The 20,582-nt window shown below is 40.0% G+C and overlaps 1 protein-coding gene across 1 annotated transcript; it reads left to right on the top strand.

Annotated features, from left to right (window-relative positions):
• Window positions 1–894: 894 nt before the first annotated feature.
• Window positions 895–20,568, top strand: LOC138946154 (dynein heavy chain-like protein 2). Its single transcript, XM_070317664.1, has 4 exons — window positions 895–921; window positions 4,200–4,986; window positions 20,000–20,029; window positions 20,558–20,568. Exons 1-4 carry the CDS (start codon window positions 895–897, stop codon window positions 20,566–20,568), a joined length of 855 nt encoding a protein of 284 aa, XP_070173765.1.
• Window positions 20,569–20,582: the final 14 nt, after the last annotated feature.

Here is a 20,582-nt window from a genome sequence, read left to right as displayed (position 1 = left end):
AGATCATGATCAGGGATGATAATGGGGGACTCCATGAACCAAAAGGGGAAGGGGTTAATGGAAATTTGGGCCATCCTACCTGGGTTCACCCCACTTTCTTGAAATATCGGTTGAACATAGTCTGCTAGTGGGATTGTTGCTTCGTATATTGTGGGTGTTTTTCTTTTTAGGTTTTGGTAAGGGGCCGAGGTTATCGTGTCGAACTCAGCAGTGAGCTCTTCGTTCACAGCATTGTCAAAAGTACTAGCTCTTGATACGTACTGCGCCGACTTTAGTCTTCTTTCTTCATCGAGGGGCAGCCAGCCAGCCTCTTGATACACTAGTTTGTTTATGGAGTGTTTTGGGAGATCAAAGATGATTTTGAGGGCAGCCATTTCGGCTCTTTCCAATAGTTTTAGATTCGATTTTGATGCAGCAAAAAATGCTTCTTGACCATATGTTAAACGGGATCTTATAATGGCTTTCGTAACGTGAAGCAGGCTGTCTTTATTTGAGGCCCAGGTATCTCGTTTTAACACTTTGAGGAGACTTAGTGCTTTCTTGGTTTTTCCGACAAGGTTTTTGATGTGTGGCCCCCATGTTAGGTTCGGGGTGAAGGTAACGCCAAGGAATTTGACTTGTTTTTTAGACTCCATGGGTGTATTGTTGACGATAATTGTGGATTTTTCGTGTAGCTTTTTTCTGGTGACAACCATGAATGTTGTTTTTTCGGCGGCGATTTCAAAGCCGTTTGTGTGCAAATAATGGATTATTTTGTCTACTGCGTTTTGATATCTCTTTAAGTTAGTTTTGTGTTGAGTTTCTCTTGGTTTGTGATTTGACCACAGAGCCAGGTCGTCTGCATACAGTGAAATCACTGTTCCATTCGTCCCGGCTCTGTGGATGTCATACAGCATGATGCTGAACAATGTCGGGGCAAAGGTGAGTGGTAGTGAGAAGTATACAGGGAATATGTACCGGTACGGGGGGTGGAGGGGGAGGGGAGAAGAGGAGGGAGTGGGAGGGAGGAGTATTAGAGTTTAATAGCGATAAGTAAAGAACACGAATAGACAGAGCCTGTAAGACTAGTATGGTCACGGAGAGAGGGGGAAAAAAGATGCCAGCCAGTGAAGAAGCGTTGACGTAACAAAAACAGGGGGGGGGGGGAGGGGGGAGAGGGGGGTGGGGTGGGGTGGAGGATAAAGCCGGAGAAAGGGGGGGGGGGGGAGGGAGGTGTTTCAAGGGTGAGTGGTTGTGAGGAAAAACGACGTACAGACAGACCTACGGACATGGAACTGGGTGGTAACTTTCTCCGTGGAATGTGTCACCTCCCACTTGTGGTTCTTGTAAAACAGCAGGAAGGGAGAGAAAAGAAAGAAACGGTTGTACTTTGTATTGCCGTATTTGGTAACAATTCGTGATTAGCTCCGGGGGACAGCTGTGTGGGGTCGAGAGATGGTGAGTTATACAGCGGACGATGAGTGAAGGGGGCGGGCGGGGTGTGAATAGTTGTCGGCGATATAGGTACTAGGTTGTAGGTTATAAAAAGGAAGGGCGTGGATAAAGTGAAGTCTGTGAACAACGCATATGAACGCATGGTCACACGCGCTGACAGACAGACAGACAGACAGGCCGACCGACCGACACACACACACACGCGCGCGCACATACACACACACTCGCGGGCACACACACACACACACACACACACATACACGCGCACACACACACACAAACACACATATACAGACAGACAGACAGAAACAGGTTATAATAACGGTTTAATGGCTGAAAAGTTAACAGTAAAACAAACCACCCCCTCTCCCAAAAAAGCAGAAAAAAAAGAAAGAAAAGAAAGTGGATGGAACAAAAGACATGATCATTATGCACAATGTGAAAGCTGACTTGATGTAGCAGGTGGGAAGACAACCACGACGCAATGTGAAAGCTGACTTGATGTAGCAGGTGGGAAGACAACCACGACGCAATGTGAGGCTGTACAGCTTTGGACTTTTTGCCTTGACTGCTGACGGCTCCGTTGCAATGCGAACAGGCAGATGAAACCTTGAGGACGTGAAATTAATTGTCTGAACACTCCACGTGTTGTTGTGTTTGACAGACAGGACAGCACGAGATTATGAGCACCACGTCAGCTAATGAACCCTGACATCATGCAAATAAGGTGTTGATGTGTTTGACAGACAGGGCAGCACGAGATTATGAGCACCACGTCAGCTAATGAACTTGACATCATGCAAAATAAGGTGCTTGTTTTTTTTTTCTTTTTTTTTGGGGGGGGAATCAGCTTTTTTTTTCAATGAGATATTAGGGCTTACAAACGGAGATGCTTTATTTTACGATCTTATAATATCAATAACAGCTCATTATATATTATATTAAGTATACATTATATATCTATGTTATACAAAATATAAAACAGTCAATCAGTTTATTAAATAAAATCCCCCCCCCCAAAAAAAAAAAAATTAAAATTTGTTTTTAATTTTTTTTAAATTAAAAAAAAGCCTATTTTATCCACACACACAAACACACACACACACACACACACACACACACACACACACACACACACACACACACACACACACACACACACACACACACACACACACACACAAATCTTACATATTTAAATTTTCCTTAATAACTATTTTGTATCTTCATTTTTTCATTAACAGCTATTTATAATGCCCTTATTAAAACAAAATTCAATTTGTTTTCCCATTACATTCTTCTTTTCCATTACATTTATATAATTTTAAAACAAATGGTCACCCTTTTTTTTTTTATCAAAATAAACAAAATCAAAGTAGATTAAAAAAAAATATATAACAATCTGAAATTACTTCGAAGTAAATATCAATTCATTTATCTTATAACTTTCAATTTCAGCTTTTAATTTTTTTTAAACAATAATAATGCTAGTAATACCAAAAATAATAAAAGTATATAATCATATTTTTTTAATTTTTTATTTTTTATTTTTATCTTTTATTTTTATTTTTATTTTTTAATTATTTTTTTAATTTTCATTATCACCATTATTATTTATTCGTGCCTGTAGATTCAAAAGTCTCCGTTTGCTTGTCCAATCTCTGACTTCAACAGTTGTGTCATCATTTTCCCATTTTTTTTTATTGTTTTGTTGTTTTTAAATTTTAATTCAAACATGTAGTAAACCTAGAGTATATCATACAGACAGACAGGGCAGCACGAGATTATGAGCACCACGTCAGCTAATGCTCATGACATCATGCAAAATAAGGTGTTGAAATAAATCAAAGGTTGCAACTTGAATTATTTAGCAAGCGATGCAGCAGAAGTTGATGGAAATGCTAATTTCAGAATGAAAAGAATGACAATATAAAGACCTAACCCTGACTAGTTCCTTTCTTGTCCTTTCCATGAGCTGTTATACTGGTTTCACTGACAGCTGATCGGGTCTTTATCTGTTGGAACGACAACGTTGTTGTTGTTGTTGTTGTTGTTGCTGCCGCTGCTGCTGCTGTTGTTGTTGTGACGGTTGTTGTTATTGTTGTTGTTGTTGTTGTTATTGTAGTAGTGGTAGTAGTAGTAGTAGTAGTAGTAGTAGTAGTAGTAGTAGTAGTAGTAGTAGTAGTAGTAGTAGTAGTAGTAGTAGTAGTAGTAGTAGTTGTTGCTGCTGTTGGCAAATGAATGAAAGATGTATCGAGTTTTCAAAGACATGTTGTATCCCATGCAAATGTGGTGTTACATTTGAAGAAAGCATGATTATACAAAATCAACACTCCCTACTGTGACTCCATGTCGTGTGGCAACGATGCCATTATTGGCTTCAATCAACACTGAGGACTGATTCTTCAATTCGTCAACTTGTCAGTTCACGATGATAAGAACTATGCTAGTCAAGTAAACAAACACCCGGGTCCCTCCATTTGCTCAAATCTTACAATAACCCCACAGCTTCACTCGTGCTCAACTTATCTCTTTGTCTTATTTCCAGTGTTAATCACTGGACCACGTGATCAACTTATCTCTTTGTCTTATTTCCAGTGTTAATCACTGGACCACATGATCAACTTATCTCTTTGTCTTATTTCCAGTGTTAATCACTGGACCACGTGATCACAAGTGTTTACTTACATGACTAACGTTTCACTTAAGTACGCCATACTTTCTAACACTTGTATACGCATTGATAAACATGTTTCGTCCACAAGATCACAGAGACACATCGTGAAGACGACAAGATCACAGAGACACATCGTGAAGACAAGATCACAGAGACACATCGTGAAGACGACAAGATCACAGAGACACATCGTGAACACGACAAGATCACAGAGACACATCGTGAACATGACAAGATCACAGAGACACATCGTGAACACGACAAGATCACAGAGACACATCGTGAAGACAAGATCACAGAGACACATCATGAACACGACAAGATCACAGAGACACATCGTGAAGACGACAAGATCACAGAGACACATCATGAACACGACAAGATCACAGAGACACATCGTGAAGACGACAAGATCACAGAGACACATCGTGAACACGACAAGATCACAGAGACACATCGTGAACATGACAAGATCACAGAGACACATCGTGAAGACGACAAGATCACAGAGACACATCGTGAACACGACAAGATCACAGAGACACATCGTGAAGACGACAAGATCACAGAGACACATCGTGAACACGACAAGATCACAGAGACACATCATGAAGACGACAAGATCACAGAGACACATCGTGAAGAAAAGATCACAGAGACACATCGTGAAGACGACAAGATCACAGAGACACATCGTGAAGACGACAAGATCACAGAGACACATCGTGAAGACGACAAGATCACAGAGACACATCGTGAACACGACAAGATCACAGAGACACATCGTGAACATGACAAGATCACAGAGACACATCGTGAACATGACAAGATCACAGAGACACATCGTGAACACGACAAGATCACAGAGACACATCGTGAAGACGACACAATCAGACTTAGAGGAATGAAGCATAATGGAATAGAGACGAGGAGAAGGAGGAGGAGGAGGAGGAGGAGGAGGAGGAGTAGGAGGAGGAGTAGGAGGAGCAGGAAGAGGAGTAGTAGTAGGAGGAGGAGGAGTAGTAGGAGGAGGAGTAGGAGGAGGGGGAGGAGGAGTAGGAGGAGGAGGAGGAGGAGGAGGAGGAGGAGGAGGGGGAGGAGGAGTAGGAGGAGGAGGAGGAGGAGGAGGAGGAGGAGGAGAATAGAACTGAAAGATTTCAGTGAGGAAACATGCCTAGACAAGATTTTTAACAGTTTGAAAAAGAATAAGATCTTTAACAAGATTTAAAATAACAATTGTCAAATAATCAGAGTTTAAAAGGAACCGTCTATTTTGTGTACTGTGATAAGCCTTAAATGTAAATTGTTTTGAAAGAGTAGGTCGAGAACAAACAGAGAACAAGTCGGGTAAGGCGACATTACTATATATAGTCAAGCTGTCGAACTCACGGAATGAAACTGAACGCACTACATTTTTTCACCAAGACAATACAGCTTCGTCAATCCTCGCGCCTAAAAAATCGCTCACTTTTCACGTGCAAAACGAAGTGAAATTGACAAGCCAGTAAAGCGAGGCAGCAGGAAAGCGCGCTTTTCTGTATTCTGTTAAACTTTCTGAGCTTGTTTTTTTAATACGGACATAACATATCTACATGTTTTTTTCAAATCAGGAAATGATAAACAAGTCGCGTAAGGCGAAAATACAACATTTAGTCAAGCTCAGTCGACCTCACAGAATGAAACTGAACGCATTGCATTTTTTCCGCAAGACCGTACACTCGTAGCATCGTCTGTCCACCGTTCGTGGCAAAGGCAATGAAATCAACAATCCAGAAAAGCGCGGTAGCGGTTGCGCTGAGGAGGATAGCACGCTTTTCTATATCTCTATTCTTTTTAACTCTCTGACCGTGCTTTTAATCCAAACATTACATATCTATATGTTTTTGGAATCAAGAACGGACAAGGAATAAGATGAAATTGTTCTTAAATCGATTTCGGAAATTTAATTTTAATCATAATTTTTATATTTTTAATTTTCAGAGCTTGTTTTTAGTCCAAATATAACATATTTATATGTTTTTGGAATCAGAAAATGATGAAAAATACGATAAACGTAATTTTGGATCGTTTTATAAAAAATACTTTTAATTACAATTTTCAGATTTTTAATGACCAAAGTCAATAATTAATTTGTAAGCCTCCAAGCTGAAATGCAATATATACCAAAGTCCGGCCTTCGTCGAAGATTGCTTGGCCAAAATGTCAATCAATTTCATTACAAAATGAGGGTGTGACAGTGCCGCCTCAACTTTGACAAAATGCCGGATATGACGTCATCAAAGACATTTATCGAAAAAATGAAAAGAAGGCAGGGGATATCATACCCAGGAACTCTAATGAAAATTTTCATAAAGATCGGTCCAGTGGTTTACTCTGAATCGCTCTACACACACACATACACACACACACACACAAACACACACACACACACACACACACACACACACATATACACACACACACACACACACACACACACACACACATACACCACGACCCTCGTCTCGATTCCCCCGTAAAAATGAGATTAAATAATTTTTGGGCCGATTTCTAAAATATTAATCGAAGTACCTAATTAACCTTTGATCGTTAATTGTGATGACATTTTTAGAGTAAACAGAACATACTATGTATATATTTTCAAATTCAGAATTGGATGAAAAATACGATGCAATGAATTTTGAATCTGTTTGCAAAAATTTGATTTTAACGACAACTTTAATGAGCAAACTCATTAACTACATTTTAAGCCTACAAGCTGAAATGCAATACCAAAGTCCGGCCGTCGTCGAAGATTACTTGACCAAAATGTCAACACAACTGGTTGGAAAATGAGAGCGTGACAGTGCCGCCTCAACTTTCACAAAAAGCCGGATATGACGTCATCAAAGACATTTATCTAAAAAAAGAAAAATTCATCTGGGGATATTATACTAAGGAACTCTCATGTAAAGTTTCATGAAGATCGGTCCAGTAGTTTTCTTTGAATCGCTTTACTACATCTGCACACACACACACACACACACACACACACACACACACACACACACACACACACACACACACACACACACACACACACACACACACACACACACACACACCACACCCAGGCCTCACCTCGATTCCCAGTCAATGTTAAAACATTTAGTCATAACTTGACTAAATGTAGAAAGATCGACGCTGAATCGGCCTCGCGTGACCTCTCGTGACCTCTCGGGGTTTTTCGAGACAAGACACGACAATAAACAATAAAACTCCGATGTGAAAGAATACCTCGTAACTTACAGCTAGACGACTTTGCCCACACTTTGAATGTAGGGTCATTAACCAAGACAACAGGGCCGATGTGAAAGAATACCTCGTAACTTACAGCTAGACGACTTTGCCCACACTTTGAATGTAGGGTCATTAACCAAGACAACAGGGCCGATGTGAAAGAATACCTCGTAACTTATAATTACAGCTAGACGACTTTGCCCACACTTTGAATGTAGGGTCATTAACCAAGACAACAGGGCCGATGCACAGTTACTCAACTCGTAATTAACCTAATCTCAGCGTGAACAGTTTACTCTTTGCCTAATACCGTCGTGAAAGATGACACTCCACGCTTACCGTCGTCTACGTGGCGACAGCGCAGAGTAAAGTCGCTCAACTCTTCACCTACTCTCAGCGTGAAATATATAGTCTTCGTCTACTACCGTCATAGAAGATTAGACTGTTCGCGCACTACGCACCACTAACCACATTGTGCAACGACAGATGAAAAGTCACTCAACTCTTAAAGGCACAATCTTCCTCGTGGAAACAATTCGGCTCACTATTTCCAAAGATCCGACATGAAAAAGGATTGTGTCCATTTATTCTACTTTACCAGAATCTACGCTGTGTCTTGAAACCAAACCAAAACACACACACACACACACACACACACACACACACACTCACACACACACACACCCATCGTGAAGACGACACACACATACACACCCACACGCACACACACACACAGACACACACACACAGACACACACACACACACACCCATCGTGAAGACGACACACACACACACACACACACACGCACACACACACACACACACACACACACACACACACACACACACACACACACACGAAGTGTACACTACATTGGGGTGTGCACGTTAAAGATCCCACGATTGACAAAAGGGTCTTTCCTGGCAAAATTGTATAGGCATAGATAAAAAATGTCCACCAAAATACCCGTGTGACTTGGAATGATAGGCCGTGAAAAGTAGGATATGCGCCGAAACGGCTGCGATCTGCTGGCCGATGTGAATGCGTGATGTATTGTGTACAAAAAATCCATCTCACACGGCATAAATAAATCCCTGCGCCTTGAATTTGTGCGCGATATAAATTGCTTTAAAAAAAATCCCTGCGCTTAGAACTGTACCCACGGAATACGCGCGAAATAAGCCTCACATTGATTGATTGATTGAGTGTTGCTCTCTGTGCAAGGTGGGATTTAGTGATTAATTAATTTCCGAACCGGTTGAATTTGCACAATGAATCCACCTAACACATTTGTATTGTGCACATAGAGCACCCGGGCTGTTCATTTGTTGGTATGTGACCACGTGGTGTGATGGTCTTATCCCGTGTTGGTATGTGACCAAGTGGAGGGTTGGTCTTATCCCGTGTTGGTATGTGACCAAGTGGAGGGTTGGTCTTATCCCGTGTTGGTATGTGACCAAGTGGTGTGATGGTCGTATCCCGTGTTGGTATGTGACCAAGTGGAGGGCTGGTCTTATCCCGTGTTGGTATGTGACCAAGTGGAGGGTTGGTCTTATCCCGTGTTGGTATGTGACCAAGTGGAGGGTTGGTCTTATCCCGTGTTGGTATGTGACCAAGTGGAGGGTTGGTCTTATCCCGTGTTGGTATGTGACCAAGTGGTGTGATTAGTCGTATCCCGTGTTGGTATGTGACCACGTGGTGTGATGGTCGTATCCCGTGTTGGTATGTGACCAAGTGGTGTGATGGTCGTATCCCGTGTTGGTATGTGACCACGTGGTGTGATGGTCGTATCCCGTGTTGGTATGTGACCACGTGGTGTGATGGTCGTATCCCGTGTTGGTATGTGACCACGTGGTGTGATGGTCGTATCCCGTGTTGGTATGTGACCAAGTGGTGTGATGGTCGTATCCCGTGTCAAAAGTCTGGCCATCGGATCTGAGACGGTAAGCCGAAAGGTTTTCAGGAGAAGTACTCCAGGAGTGTACCTTTCGACCTCACCTCATCATGAAAGGTCTCTCTTTCTGCCCGAAGTCCAGTGTCTCACGAACTGTGGTTTTCACGAGATGGAGCGTGCCTTTAACTTAAGCTCATCATGACAGGTTTACTCTTGTTGCACTATAGTCGGATGTCTCGTGAACTCTTTCGCTTGTGGCGCCCTCACGCGGACCTTTCATCTGTCGATCCGTGATAGTCGTTTCGACATGCTGGATGCGAGTTCCAAATAATGTTGTCGTAAGCGTGATGTTTGTCAAGCATGACCTAACACTGCTCTTCATGGTTTTGACGTTTGAAACGTTGAGTTGTAAAAAGTGAGAGGTAGATGCTATATGTCTGACTGAAGGGAGAAGAATTGGGGTTTTGTTTGTTGGGGAAAATATGATTTGCTTGTGTGTGATTTCTTGAGACAGAAGGTAATTCCCCGTAACAGAGATATGTATGAAACAGACAGACAGACAGACAGATAGACACACACGCATACACGCACGCACGCACACACACACACACACACAAACACACACACACGTTTGCATTAAGGCAGGCATATCAGAGACATAATAGAGAGAGAGAGAGAGAGAGAGAGAGAGAGAGAGAGAGAGAGAGAGAGAGAGAGAGAGAGAGAGAGAGAGAGAGAGAGAGGCAGAGACAGAGAGAAACAGAGACAGCGAGAGAGAGAGACAGAGAGAGAGAGAGAGAGAAACAGAGAGAGAGACAGAGACAGAGAGAGAGACAGAGACAGAGAGAGACAGACAGACAGACGAACAGACGGAAAGACAGACTTAGGAACGGACAGACAGACCGACAGTGGCAGACAACACAAGCAGTTCCACCGAGTCTACTCGACTTTACCTTGGTCAGCATTTAGCAATGGAGTCCTTCCTGTTTTGGCATTTTTCTTTTACGCAAAAAAACCCGTATTATTCCCTGGCGTAGTCATTTAGTTAGTTAGTTAGTTGTATAGTTAGTTAGTTAGTTAGTCATTTAGTTAGTTAGTTAGTTGTTGCTTTTTGGGTCCAGCGGACCATATAGGCCAAATCAGGACCCCACAAGTTTAACATCTATATCTATATACGGCTTGTGTGTGTGTGTCTGTGTGTCTGTCTGTCTGTCTGTCACTTCGCGATGCACGGCTAAAGTTCTCGATGGATCTGCTTCAAATTTGGTGGGCATATTCAAGTAGACTCCGGACACAATCTGGTCGATAAAAATTTTCAACACGTGCTCTCAGCGCGCAGCGCTGAACCGATTTTGGTTTTTCTGTACATCCATTCCCAGTAACTCTTCCTTATCTTCTCCAGTGTTTTGTGCGTTTATCTCCCTTCCTTCGTGTGGCGTCAATCGCGTACGCCGGGTACCCGGCGCAGCCGGGTATTCGGCTTTACTTCTTCCCGGCAAAGCCGGGTATTCATCTAGTTACAGATATTTGAATTAAACAAATTTTACCAAACAAAATTGGCGTAGTCATATTCATCAACGGCGGTTATAGCGTCATCAGTTTTGCGATGTCATTTTGATTCTTGTTTACGTTGAACTCCTCATGTAATGTACTGACACCTTGATATGCTCATCACGTGGGAGGAGTCAACTTAATTAGTTCAGCGTGTGTCATTTTGTGTGTGCGTGTCCATCTTTTTGAAATCTGCTGAATTTTCATTTTAAATAAGTTCTTCAGCTCTTGGCCCTGAAGTGTTTTTCTCATGTTTTATGTTGTTGCGAGATATGTTAAATTGCTATAGAGGGTAATGGTTATCGGTTCGGGTGGCTTTATGATACACTCTTCAAACAGCAGCTGCTGGTTTTAAAACAGGGTTTGTTGTTGTTGTTGTTTTGCAAACATGCTTGCAGAAGTATGGGAAGGTTACATCGAAAACAAAACACCAACCAAGCAACAAATTAAATCAGTTTCAATCAAAACAAAACACCAACCAAGCAACAAATTAAATCAGTTCCAATCAAACAAAGTTCAAATAAAATTAATTATTTTAAAAGAAAAGGTAAACCTGTCGACAATAATGTTGTCTTTTCTTCACAGCGAGTAACAACATATGATACAAATTTAACAAGAATGGTAATGAACATCTCTCAACGGATAAGACGTCCAAAAGTAGAATTTCAATGAAAGTCAATGCAATGTAAACTGTGATTGTGAATCAGAAAATGAAACACTCATACAATTTATGTCGCATCCCGGGTAGAAGGTTACAGCACGACTTCAAAGTGTACACTTGTCGTATCACAACAGCAAATTTAGATTAAAACAAGAAGTTCTTTTATCTATAGAACGGAACTTGGTTACAGACAGAAAGATCCTTCAGACACTTGCGCTGCAACAAATGTGAATCTTACTACTTTAGCGAGTATGCAAAAATCCATTTTGTTACATTTCCCATTACAATAATTTGTCAAATGTATTACACGAACAGAAAACGTAGCATAATCGGACGAACGTAAAAGTATAGCAGTGTGAACCATTCTGATAATCATCGGTCCACGGCTATCGCCAGTTTCTCTGTGACAGCATGCTGAATTATTGCACGAATCTATCAAAACAAGAATACAGAGTTATCTCCCATATGTTTTTCGCGAGCACTGATCTAAATTTGAGATCAGTGTTCGCGAGACGAAAATGATTTCAGATTGGCCGACTTTGACAGTGATCTCCGTTCTGTTCTTCACAGTTATGATAAAGACATCGTTCTAAGGTCAAAACAAGTCGAAATTTTGAAACTGCTGTCGGAAAGAGACCGTGATATATGGTTGCATCACTCTCAACTGGTTACAGAAAAAAATCGTCTGCTCCGGCGCGCGCCGAAGCCAAAGTTGATTATCACGTGACACTTTAGAGTTGTTTGCATAGTAAATACATCCGCGAAAGATAGCTCGCTTGAAACTGTCTTACATATCAATTCCTTTGTAATTGAAAAATTACACAACACCATGAAAAATCATCATCGACGATCGCGAATCTGCTTATATCCATAACACATTACGAAAAGATCTAAATATGTAAAAAATCGATTTCCTCTCCAGAGAAGGAAAACAAAGGCATCCTGTCAGGGATAGAAGGAGACCCGAAGGGAAGTAACTCATTTTTGACCTGAGTTCAGGATGAGTGTGAACATGTCAGCAAAATCTTGTCATTAAAACAAAATAAAAGCATAGACGAAGGCCTTCTGATATTGCTAATAAAACCTAAACAACAAAACACCTAGAAAGACAACAATAATTATACATACTTTGGAATATAAAAGTGACCATCTGTAGAACTACAACATGAGTGAATAAATAATGAACAAAAAAAGTAGGAATCGACCAAATCTAGACGGAAAAAGTCATGGAAGAGAACACAAAATGTACAATAAAATAACACAGAACAAATCATAAAAATCAAAAGGGGATCATTAACAAAATCCGCATAAAATGTAAACCATCAATAAAGAAGTTTATTTTAAATAAAAAAGCAAATAAATGGACAATATAAATTATGTCCTGTATTGGCTTGAATGTGGTGTGTACTAATAAATAAAATATAAAAATTGGTAAATAGAAAAATAATGGATCATGAAACGAATCCGCATAACATACAAGTATCAATAAATAAAATAAAAGCATACGTACGTTCACTTACGTGATCCAAAAAGCAAATTCACGCACACATGTGATCTGTAGAAAAATCCACCAAAATATCAATAAGATTATGATTTCACGGCAGAGTAAAAGACACAGTCAATCTCATGTCAACGATTCAGTTCCCCATCTCCCCTCTGGCCAGGGTTTTACATGGCGATTAGAGCATCCCTCCACTTGGTCACATACAACACGGGTGGGATTTTATATAAAATAATTTTTCAAAAGTTACCAGTGGATTGTATGCAAATTTAATTCATTGAAGCAAAATCCAACTCTTCACAGGAGACATTCAGGCTGTTGATTATCGGTATGTGTCCAACTGGAGGGGGTGGTCTTGTCTCATGTAACAGCCTGGCCAGATCTGAGAGGGGTGGTCTTGTCTCATGTAACAGCCTGGCCAGATCTGAGAGGGGTGGTCTTGTCTCATGTAACAGCCTGGCCAGATCTGAGAGGGGTGGTCTTGTCTCATGTAACAGCCTGGCCAGATCTGAGAGGGGTGGTCTTGTCTCATGTAACAGCCTGGCCAGATCTGAGAGGGGTGGTCTTGTCTCATGTAACAGCCTGGCCAGATCTGAGAGGGGTGGTCTTGTCTCATGTAACAGCCTGGCCAGATCTGAGAGGGGTGGTCTTATATCATGTAACAGCCTGGCCAGATCTGAGAGGGGTGGTCTTATCTCATGTAACAGCCTGGCCAGATCTGAGAGGGGTGGTCTTGTCTCATGTAACAGCCTGGCCAGATCTGAGAGGGGTGGTCTTATCTCATGTAACAGCCTGGCCAGATCTGAGAGGGGTGGTCTTATATCATGTAACAGCCTGGCCAGATCTGAGAGGGGTGGTCTTATCTCATGTAACAGCCTGGCCAGATCTGAGAGGGGTGGTCTTGTCTCATGTAACAGCCTGGCCAGATCTGAGAGGGGTGGTCTTGTCTCATGTAACAGCCTGGCCAGATCTGAGAGGGGTGGTCTTGTCTCATGTAACAGCCTGGCCAGATCTGAGATGGTGAGAACTGTTTTCACGCGAACGACTGTGCCTTTAGGAAAGAGCTGAATCCTCACACGTAAGATATATATATATAAGATATATATATATATATATGAACACCCTGACGAAGGCCACGAGGCCGAAATATTGGTGAAAACGTGAAGGCTTGTTTTGGTTATTTGTTCCTTATTTGATCAAGGAAAAAAAAAACCAAACAAAGAATGTCAAGTGGCAGCCCACATTTTCGACCTGTTGCCAGGCCTTCCTCAGGGGCGTGTAATTCTGCGAGACGCCAATTCATGCATCAATTACTAAGCAACACAATACCATGGTTATTTCAGTTACGAATCACAAAGCAAATATTTCAAAGATAAAATTTACATTCAAGCTTAAATCTACTTTCGTTTTGATTGTAATCAAAACAAATGTACTCGTGCGAATTCCAAAGTTATTACGTCAAAGGTATACGTATCTTGTAGTGACGTATTCGTCGCTGGTGACGTAATTTCAAAGTTCGAACAAAATGGATACTTTTTCGCGCCGTGAACAGGCAAAAGTATCATTCTAATATATATATATATATATATATTATATATATATAATGCATAATGCTTAAATGCTCTTGTTATAAGTTAATCTTAGTAGTGTACTTTTGTTTGATTATGCTTAATGATTGTGTGTTTGTCTTAATGATCGTGTGTTTGTCTTAATGATCGTGTGTTTGTCTTAATGATCGTGTGTTTGTCTTAATGATCGTGTGTTTGTCTTAATGATCGTGTGTTTGTCTTAATGATCGTGTGTTTGTCTTAATGATCGTGTGTTTGTCTTAATGCTCGTGTGTTTGTCTTAATGATCGTGTGTCTGTCTTAATGCTCGTGTGTCTGTCTTAATGATCGTGTGTTTGTCTTAATGATCGTGTGTTTGTCTTAATGATCGTGTGTTTGTCTTAATGATCGTGTGTTTGTCTTAATGATCGTGTGTTTGTCTTAATGATCGTGTGTTTGTCTTAATGATCGTGTGTTTGTCTTAATGATCGTGTGTTTGTCTTAATGATCGTGTGTCTGTCTTAATGATCGTGTGTCTGTCTTAATGATCGTGTGTTTGTCTTAATGATCGTGTGTTTGTCTTAATGATCGTGTGTTTGTCTTAATGATCGTGTGTTTGTCTTAATGATCGTGTGTTTGTCTTAATGATCGTGTGTTTGTCTTAATGATCGTGTGTTTGTCTTAATGATCGTGTGTTTGTCTTAATGATCGTGTGTTTGTCTTAATGATCGTGTGTTTGTCTTAATGATCGTGTGTTTGTCTTAATGATCGTGTGTTTGTCTTAATGATCGTGTGTTTGTCTTAATGATCGTGTGTTTGTCTTAATGATCGTGTGTTTGTCTTAATGATCGTGTGTTTGTCTTAATGATCATGTGTTTGTCTTAATGATCGTGTGTTTGTCTTAATGATCATGTGTTTGTCTTAATGATCGTGTGTTTGTCTTAATGATCGTGTGTTTGTCTTAATGATCGTGTGTTTGTCTTAATGATCGTGTGTTTGTCTTAATGATCGTGTGTTTGTCTTAATGATCATGTGTTTGTCTTAATGATCGTGTGTTTGTCTTAATGATCGTGTGTTTGTCTTATTAGAAATGCGATGTGGTGCCAAAAGAAAAATGTCCATGTTTGTGTAAAATGAAAATAGACATTAAAGTTTTCTTATCTTATCTTATCTTATCTTATCTTATCTTATCTTATCTTATCTTATCTTATCTTATCTTATCTTATCTTATCTTATCTTATCTTATCTTATCTTATCTTATCTTATCTTATCTTATCTTATCTTATCTTATCTTATCTTATCTTATCTTATCTTATCTTATCTTATCTTATCTTATCTTATCTTATCTTATCTTATCTTATCTTATCTTATCTTATCTTATCTTATCTTATCTTATCTTATCTTATCTTATCTTATCTTATCTTATCTTATCTTATCTTATCTTATCTTATCTTATCTTATCTTATCTTATCTTATCTTATCTTATCTTATCTTATCTTATCTTATCTTATCTTATCTTATCTTATCTTATCTTATCTTATCTTACCTTACCTTACCTTACCTTACCTTACCTTACCTTACCTGACCTTACCTTACCTTACCTTACCTTACTTTACCTTACCTTACCTTACCTTAACTTACCTAACCTTACCTTACCTTACCTTACCTTACCTAACCTTACCTTACCTTACCTTACCTAACCTTACCTTACCTTACCTTACCTTACCTTACCTTACCTTACCTTACCTTACCTTACCGTACCTTACCGTACCTTACCGTACCGTACCGTACCTTACCTAACCTTACCCTACCGTACCTTACCTTACCTTACTTTACCTTACATTACCGTACCTTACCTTAACCTTACCTTACCGTACCTTTACCTTACTTAATCTTACTTAACCTTACTTTACCTTACCTTACTTTACCTTACTTTACCTTACCTTACCTTACCTTACCTTACCTTACCTTACCTTACCTTACCTTACCTTACCTTACCTTACCTTATCTTACCTTACCTTATCTTACCTTACCTTACCTTACCTTACCTTACCTTACCTTACCTTACCTTACCCTAACTTACCCTACCCTACCCTACCCTACCCTACCCTACCCTACCCTACCCTCACCCTACCTTACCTTACCTTACCTTACCTTACCTTACATCACTTCACCTTACCTTACCTTACCTTACCTTACCTTACCTTACCTTACCTTACCTTACCTTACCTTACCTTACCTTACCTTACCTTACCTTACCTTACCTTACCTTACCTTACCTTACCTTACCCTACCCTACCTTACCCTTACCTTACCGTACCTTACCTTACTTAACCTTACCGTACCTTACCTTACTTAACCTTACCTTAAACCTTAGCGTACCTTACCTTACTTAACCTTACCTTAACCTTACCTTACATTACCTTACCTTAACCTTAACCTTACCTTACCTTACCTTACCTTACCTTACCTTACCTTACCTTACCTTACCTTACCTTACCTTACCTTACCTTACCTTACCTTACCTTACCTTACCTTACCTTACCTTACCTTACCTTACCTTACCTTAACTTACCTTAACTTAACTCAACTTACCTTACCTTACCTTACATTACCTTACATTACCTTGCCCTGCCATACATCACCTTATCTTACCTTAACTTACCTTACCTTACCTTACCTTACCTTCCCTTACCTTACCTTACCTTACCTTACCTTACCTTACCTTACCTTACCTTACCTTACCTTCCCTTCCCTTACCTTACCTTACCATTCCTCACCTTACCTTACCTTACCTTACCTTACCTTACCTTACCTTACCTTACCTTACCTTACCTTACCTTACCTTACCTTACCTTACCTTATCTTACCTTACCTTATCTTACCTTACCTTACCTTACCTTACCTTACCTTACCTTACCTTACCTTACCTTACCTTACCTTACCTTACCTTATCTTATCTTATCTTATCTTATCTTATCTTATCTTATCTTATCTTATCTTATCTTATCTTATCTTATCTTATCTTATCTTATCTTATCTTATCTTATCTTATCTTACCTTACCTTACCTTACCTTACCTTATCTTATCTAATCTTATCTTATCTTATCTTATCTTATCTTATCTTATCTTATCTTATCTTATCTTATCTTATCTTATCTTATCTTATCTTATCTTATCTTATCTTATCTTATCTTACCTTAAAATAAAGTACAGAAATGTCGTGAAGAAAAAGAATATGTTTTTGTCTGTCTAAAGAGTGATAATGTGGGTATCGTAGGGGTGGTGGTGGGGATCGGGAGGAGAAGGGGGGGGGGGGGGGAGGGGCAGGTAGATATCTGCTTTGGACACCATCCGGAAAAAAACAGACAAAATACATGATCATTCGATCGTGAGAGTCCACGAGAAAACAAAGAGTATATTGGGATGTATGGACACAGTTCGATTTTAAAGTCATTAGAGCAAATTTAGACTCCACGGAAGCATACAAAATAAAAACCAAACTATCTTTCTTAGATTTAAATGTCAAACCTCTGAACGCACAAGGGCCTAGCACGCACTGTTGTGGGAATACACAACAAAGAAGGAATGTGCAATTACTGTGCATAGGTATACAGAGCTGCAAGTCAAATAACCTGTTCATGTTGGGAAATTTAATAAAGGGATTTCGCCTGCACATGAGTTTTATCCCGTAGAGAAACAAAAACTCAAAATGTTTAAATACAAAAATACAAAAATAAAAAATAAAAAACTCAACAACAAGCAAAAAGAAAGGAAAATGTTAATCTACCGACGGTTCAGCACGTGACTCAACAGTTTTGTGTTGTCAGACTTAAACCTCGTTTTCCCAAACCCCGTCACACTTTTAGAAAGTCACTTTAAAATTAAACATCAGCAAGAATCCGCTTTTCCCCCCTCTTTTTTGTTAGGCAAATGGCGGATAGTATGCGCACGTAACGTTGAGGGAGTAAATGACAGAGGTGCTGCATCACAGTCACCTTTTTACACAACTTGACGAATGATGAACACAGTCAAACTGTCACACTAACGTTAATCCTTTAATATTTCAAAGGCAGACATCTAAACATTATTTTTTACTTATTTGTTTCTAAAATGCGTGCTACTTTTACTGCTGACACACTAAGGTTAACCTTTCCAAGACAGACATTGAAGCAGTATTTTCTACTTATGTTTTCAAAATGCGTGCAACCTGTATAGCTGGCACACTAAGGTAAAAGCTCTGTTAAAGGCACAGTACGCCTCCCGTAAACCATCACAGATACTGTCAGGCTTTTACACACAGCACAAACACCCTTTCGTTTAAACACTCACCGCTTGAGAACATCCTAGGTGCCCTACGTATAGAGCGAGCAATTTTCAAAGAATTACTTTTGCGGATTGTCTGATCAGACAATCGGACGGTGCGTTTTGGCGCTAGACCTAACTTTTAAAAGCTAAATAATCAATTGACAGCTTGTTACACAAACATTCTTAAATCATAAAAGAATTCTTTTTTCATCAAGACAAGATCAGTACAATTCGAAGTTTTGAAAGTTTAAAAAAAGAAAAGCCCCGAAGCAGGGTCACGCAAGGTCGTGGTTCTCGTAGCAGACGACGGTTATGCCTATCGCCAGTTCCTCTGAACAGTCAAAGCCATCGCTAGCCATTTTTACATTTGGCAACGAGCATCCTTAGACTTGTAGATCAGGGCTGAGGTGCACGAAACATATATCATAGCAAACTGTAACTCTGCACTGGGAGAACTCAGGGTGTTGAGTTTTGGTATGTGTCCATTCGAAAGGAAGGTCAAGGTCGGGAAAGATCTGTGGTGGATCAAAACACCCGTGTTATCTGTAGCTACTATGACGTAGTAGGGAGTACGGATTGCATTCCTTCGCCGTGACATACGTCAGTCTATCATCACAATTTAGGAGACAGCAGTATTAAGTACAGTATTAGCCTCAGACCTCGTACACATCAACAGTGAAACCACGGCGTGATTAACTTACCCAGCATGCACTACAAACCACGGCGTGATTAACTTACCCAGCATGCACTACAAACCACGGCGTGATTAACTTACCCAGCATGCACTACAAACCACGGCGTGATTAACTTACCCAGCATGCACTACAAACCACGGCGTGATTAACTTACTCAGCATGCACTACAAACCACGGCGTGATTAACTTACCCAGCATGCACTACAAACCACGGCGTGATTAACTTACCCAGCATGCACTACAAACCACGGCGTGATTAACTTACCCAGCATGCACTACAACATACCCAATGTTTTTTCTGTAATAGCTCCAGACATTAACCTGACAAATTCCAGTGTCACCTTTTTGACGACTCGTGATGTATGTCAACTTTTATGAAATCATTTTTCTTGACAGCAAGGAGGTTTTATGTTGATGTGACTAATTTGTTCTGTGACTTTTTCCGGCAGGTATCAAGTTTAGAATTCATCTCAACCGAGGTATATGTCGGTCATTTCTTTTTATAAAACATTATTGTGAAAGATACCGAAGTTATTTATTGTCAAAAGCTGAATCGCATATAAATGTGACATTCTAAATTAAAAAAAATGCCGTTTTTTTTCTTGGATCATTCTGATGTTTTAGGTGTTTATGAAGGGGAAACTGCCTCTGCAATTTCTCTACAAACTTACTGTCATTCAAACTGAACTTGTATTTGATACACGTTTGATTTTGAGAATATGTATGGTTCTCTCAACCTCAGCTAAACATTTATAAACAACAACAACAACAACAACATTAACAACAACAACAACATTAACAACAACAACATTAACAACAACAACATTAACAACAACAACAATAACAACAACAACATTAACAACAACAACAACAACAACAACAACAACAACAACAACAACAACAACAACAACAACAACAACAACAACAACATTTGAACAGCAGTTTGCAGAGTGTATGGGCCGAGAAGTGGCGAAACAAGGTTCTTTTTATTGACTCTTTGCTTGCAGAGCCACACTGACACACGAAAGCGAT

This window comes from Littorina saxatilis, linkage group LG13, assembly GCF_037325665.1.
Source record: "Littorina saxatilis isolate snail1 linkage group LG13, US_GU_Lsax_2.0, whole genome shotgun sequence".
In the NCBI taxonomy this organism is placed as follows: Eukaryota; Metazoa; Mollusca; class Gastropoda; order Littorinimorpha; family Littorinidae; genus Littorina; species Littorina saxatilis.
The sequence above is the reverse complement of the archived record's forward strand: the minus strand, read 5'-3'. Positions and strand labels throughout refer to the sequence as shown.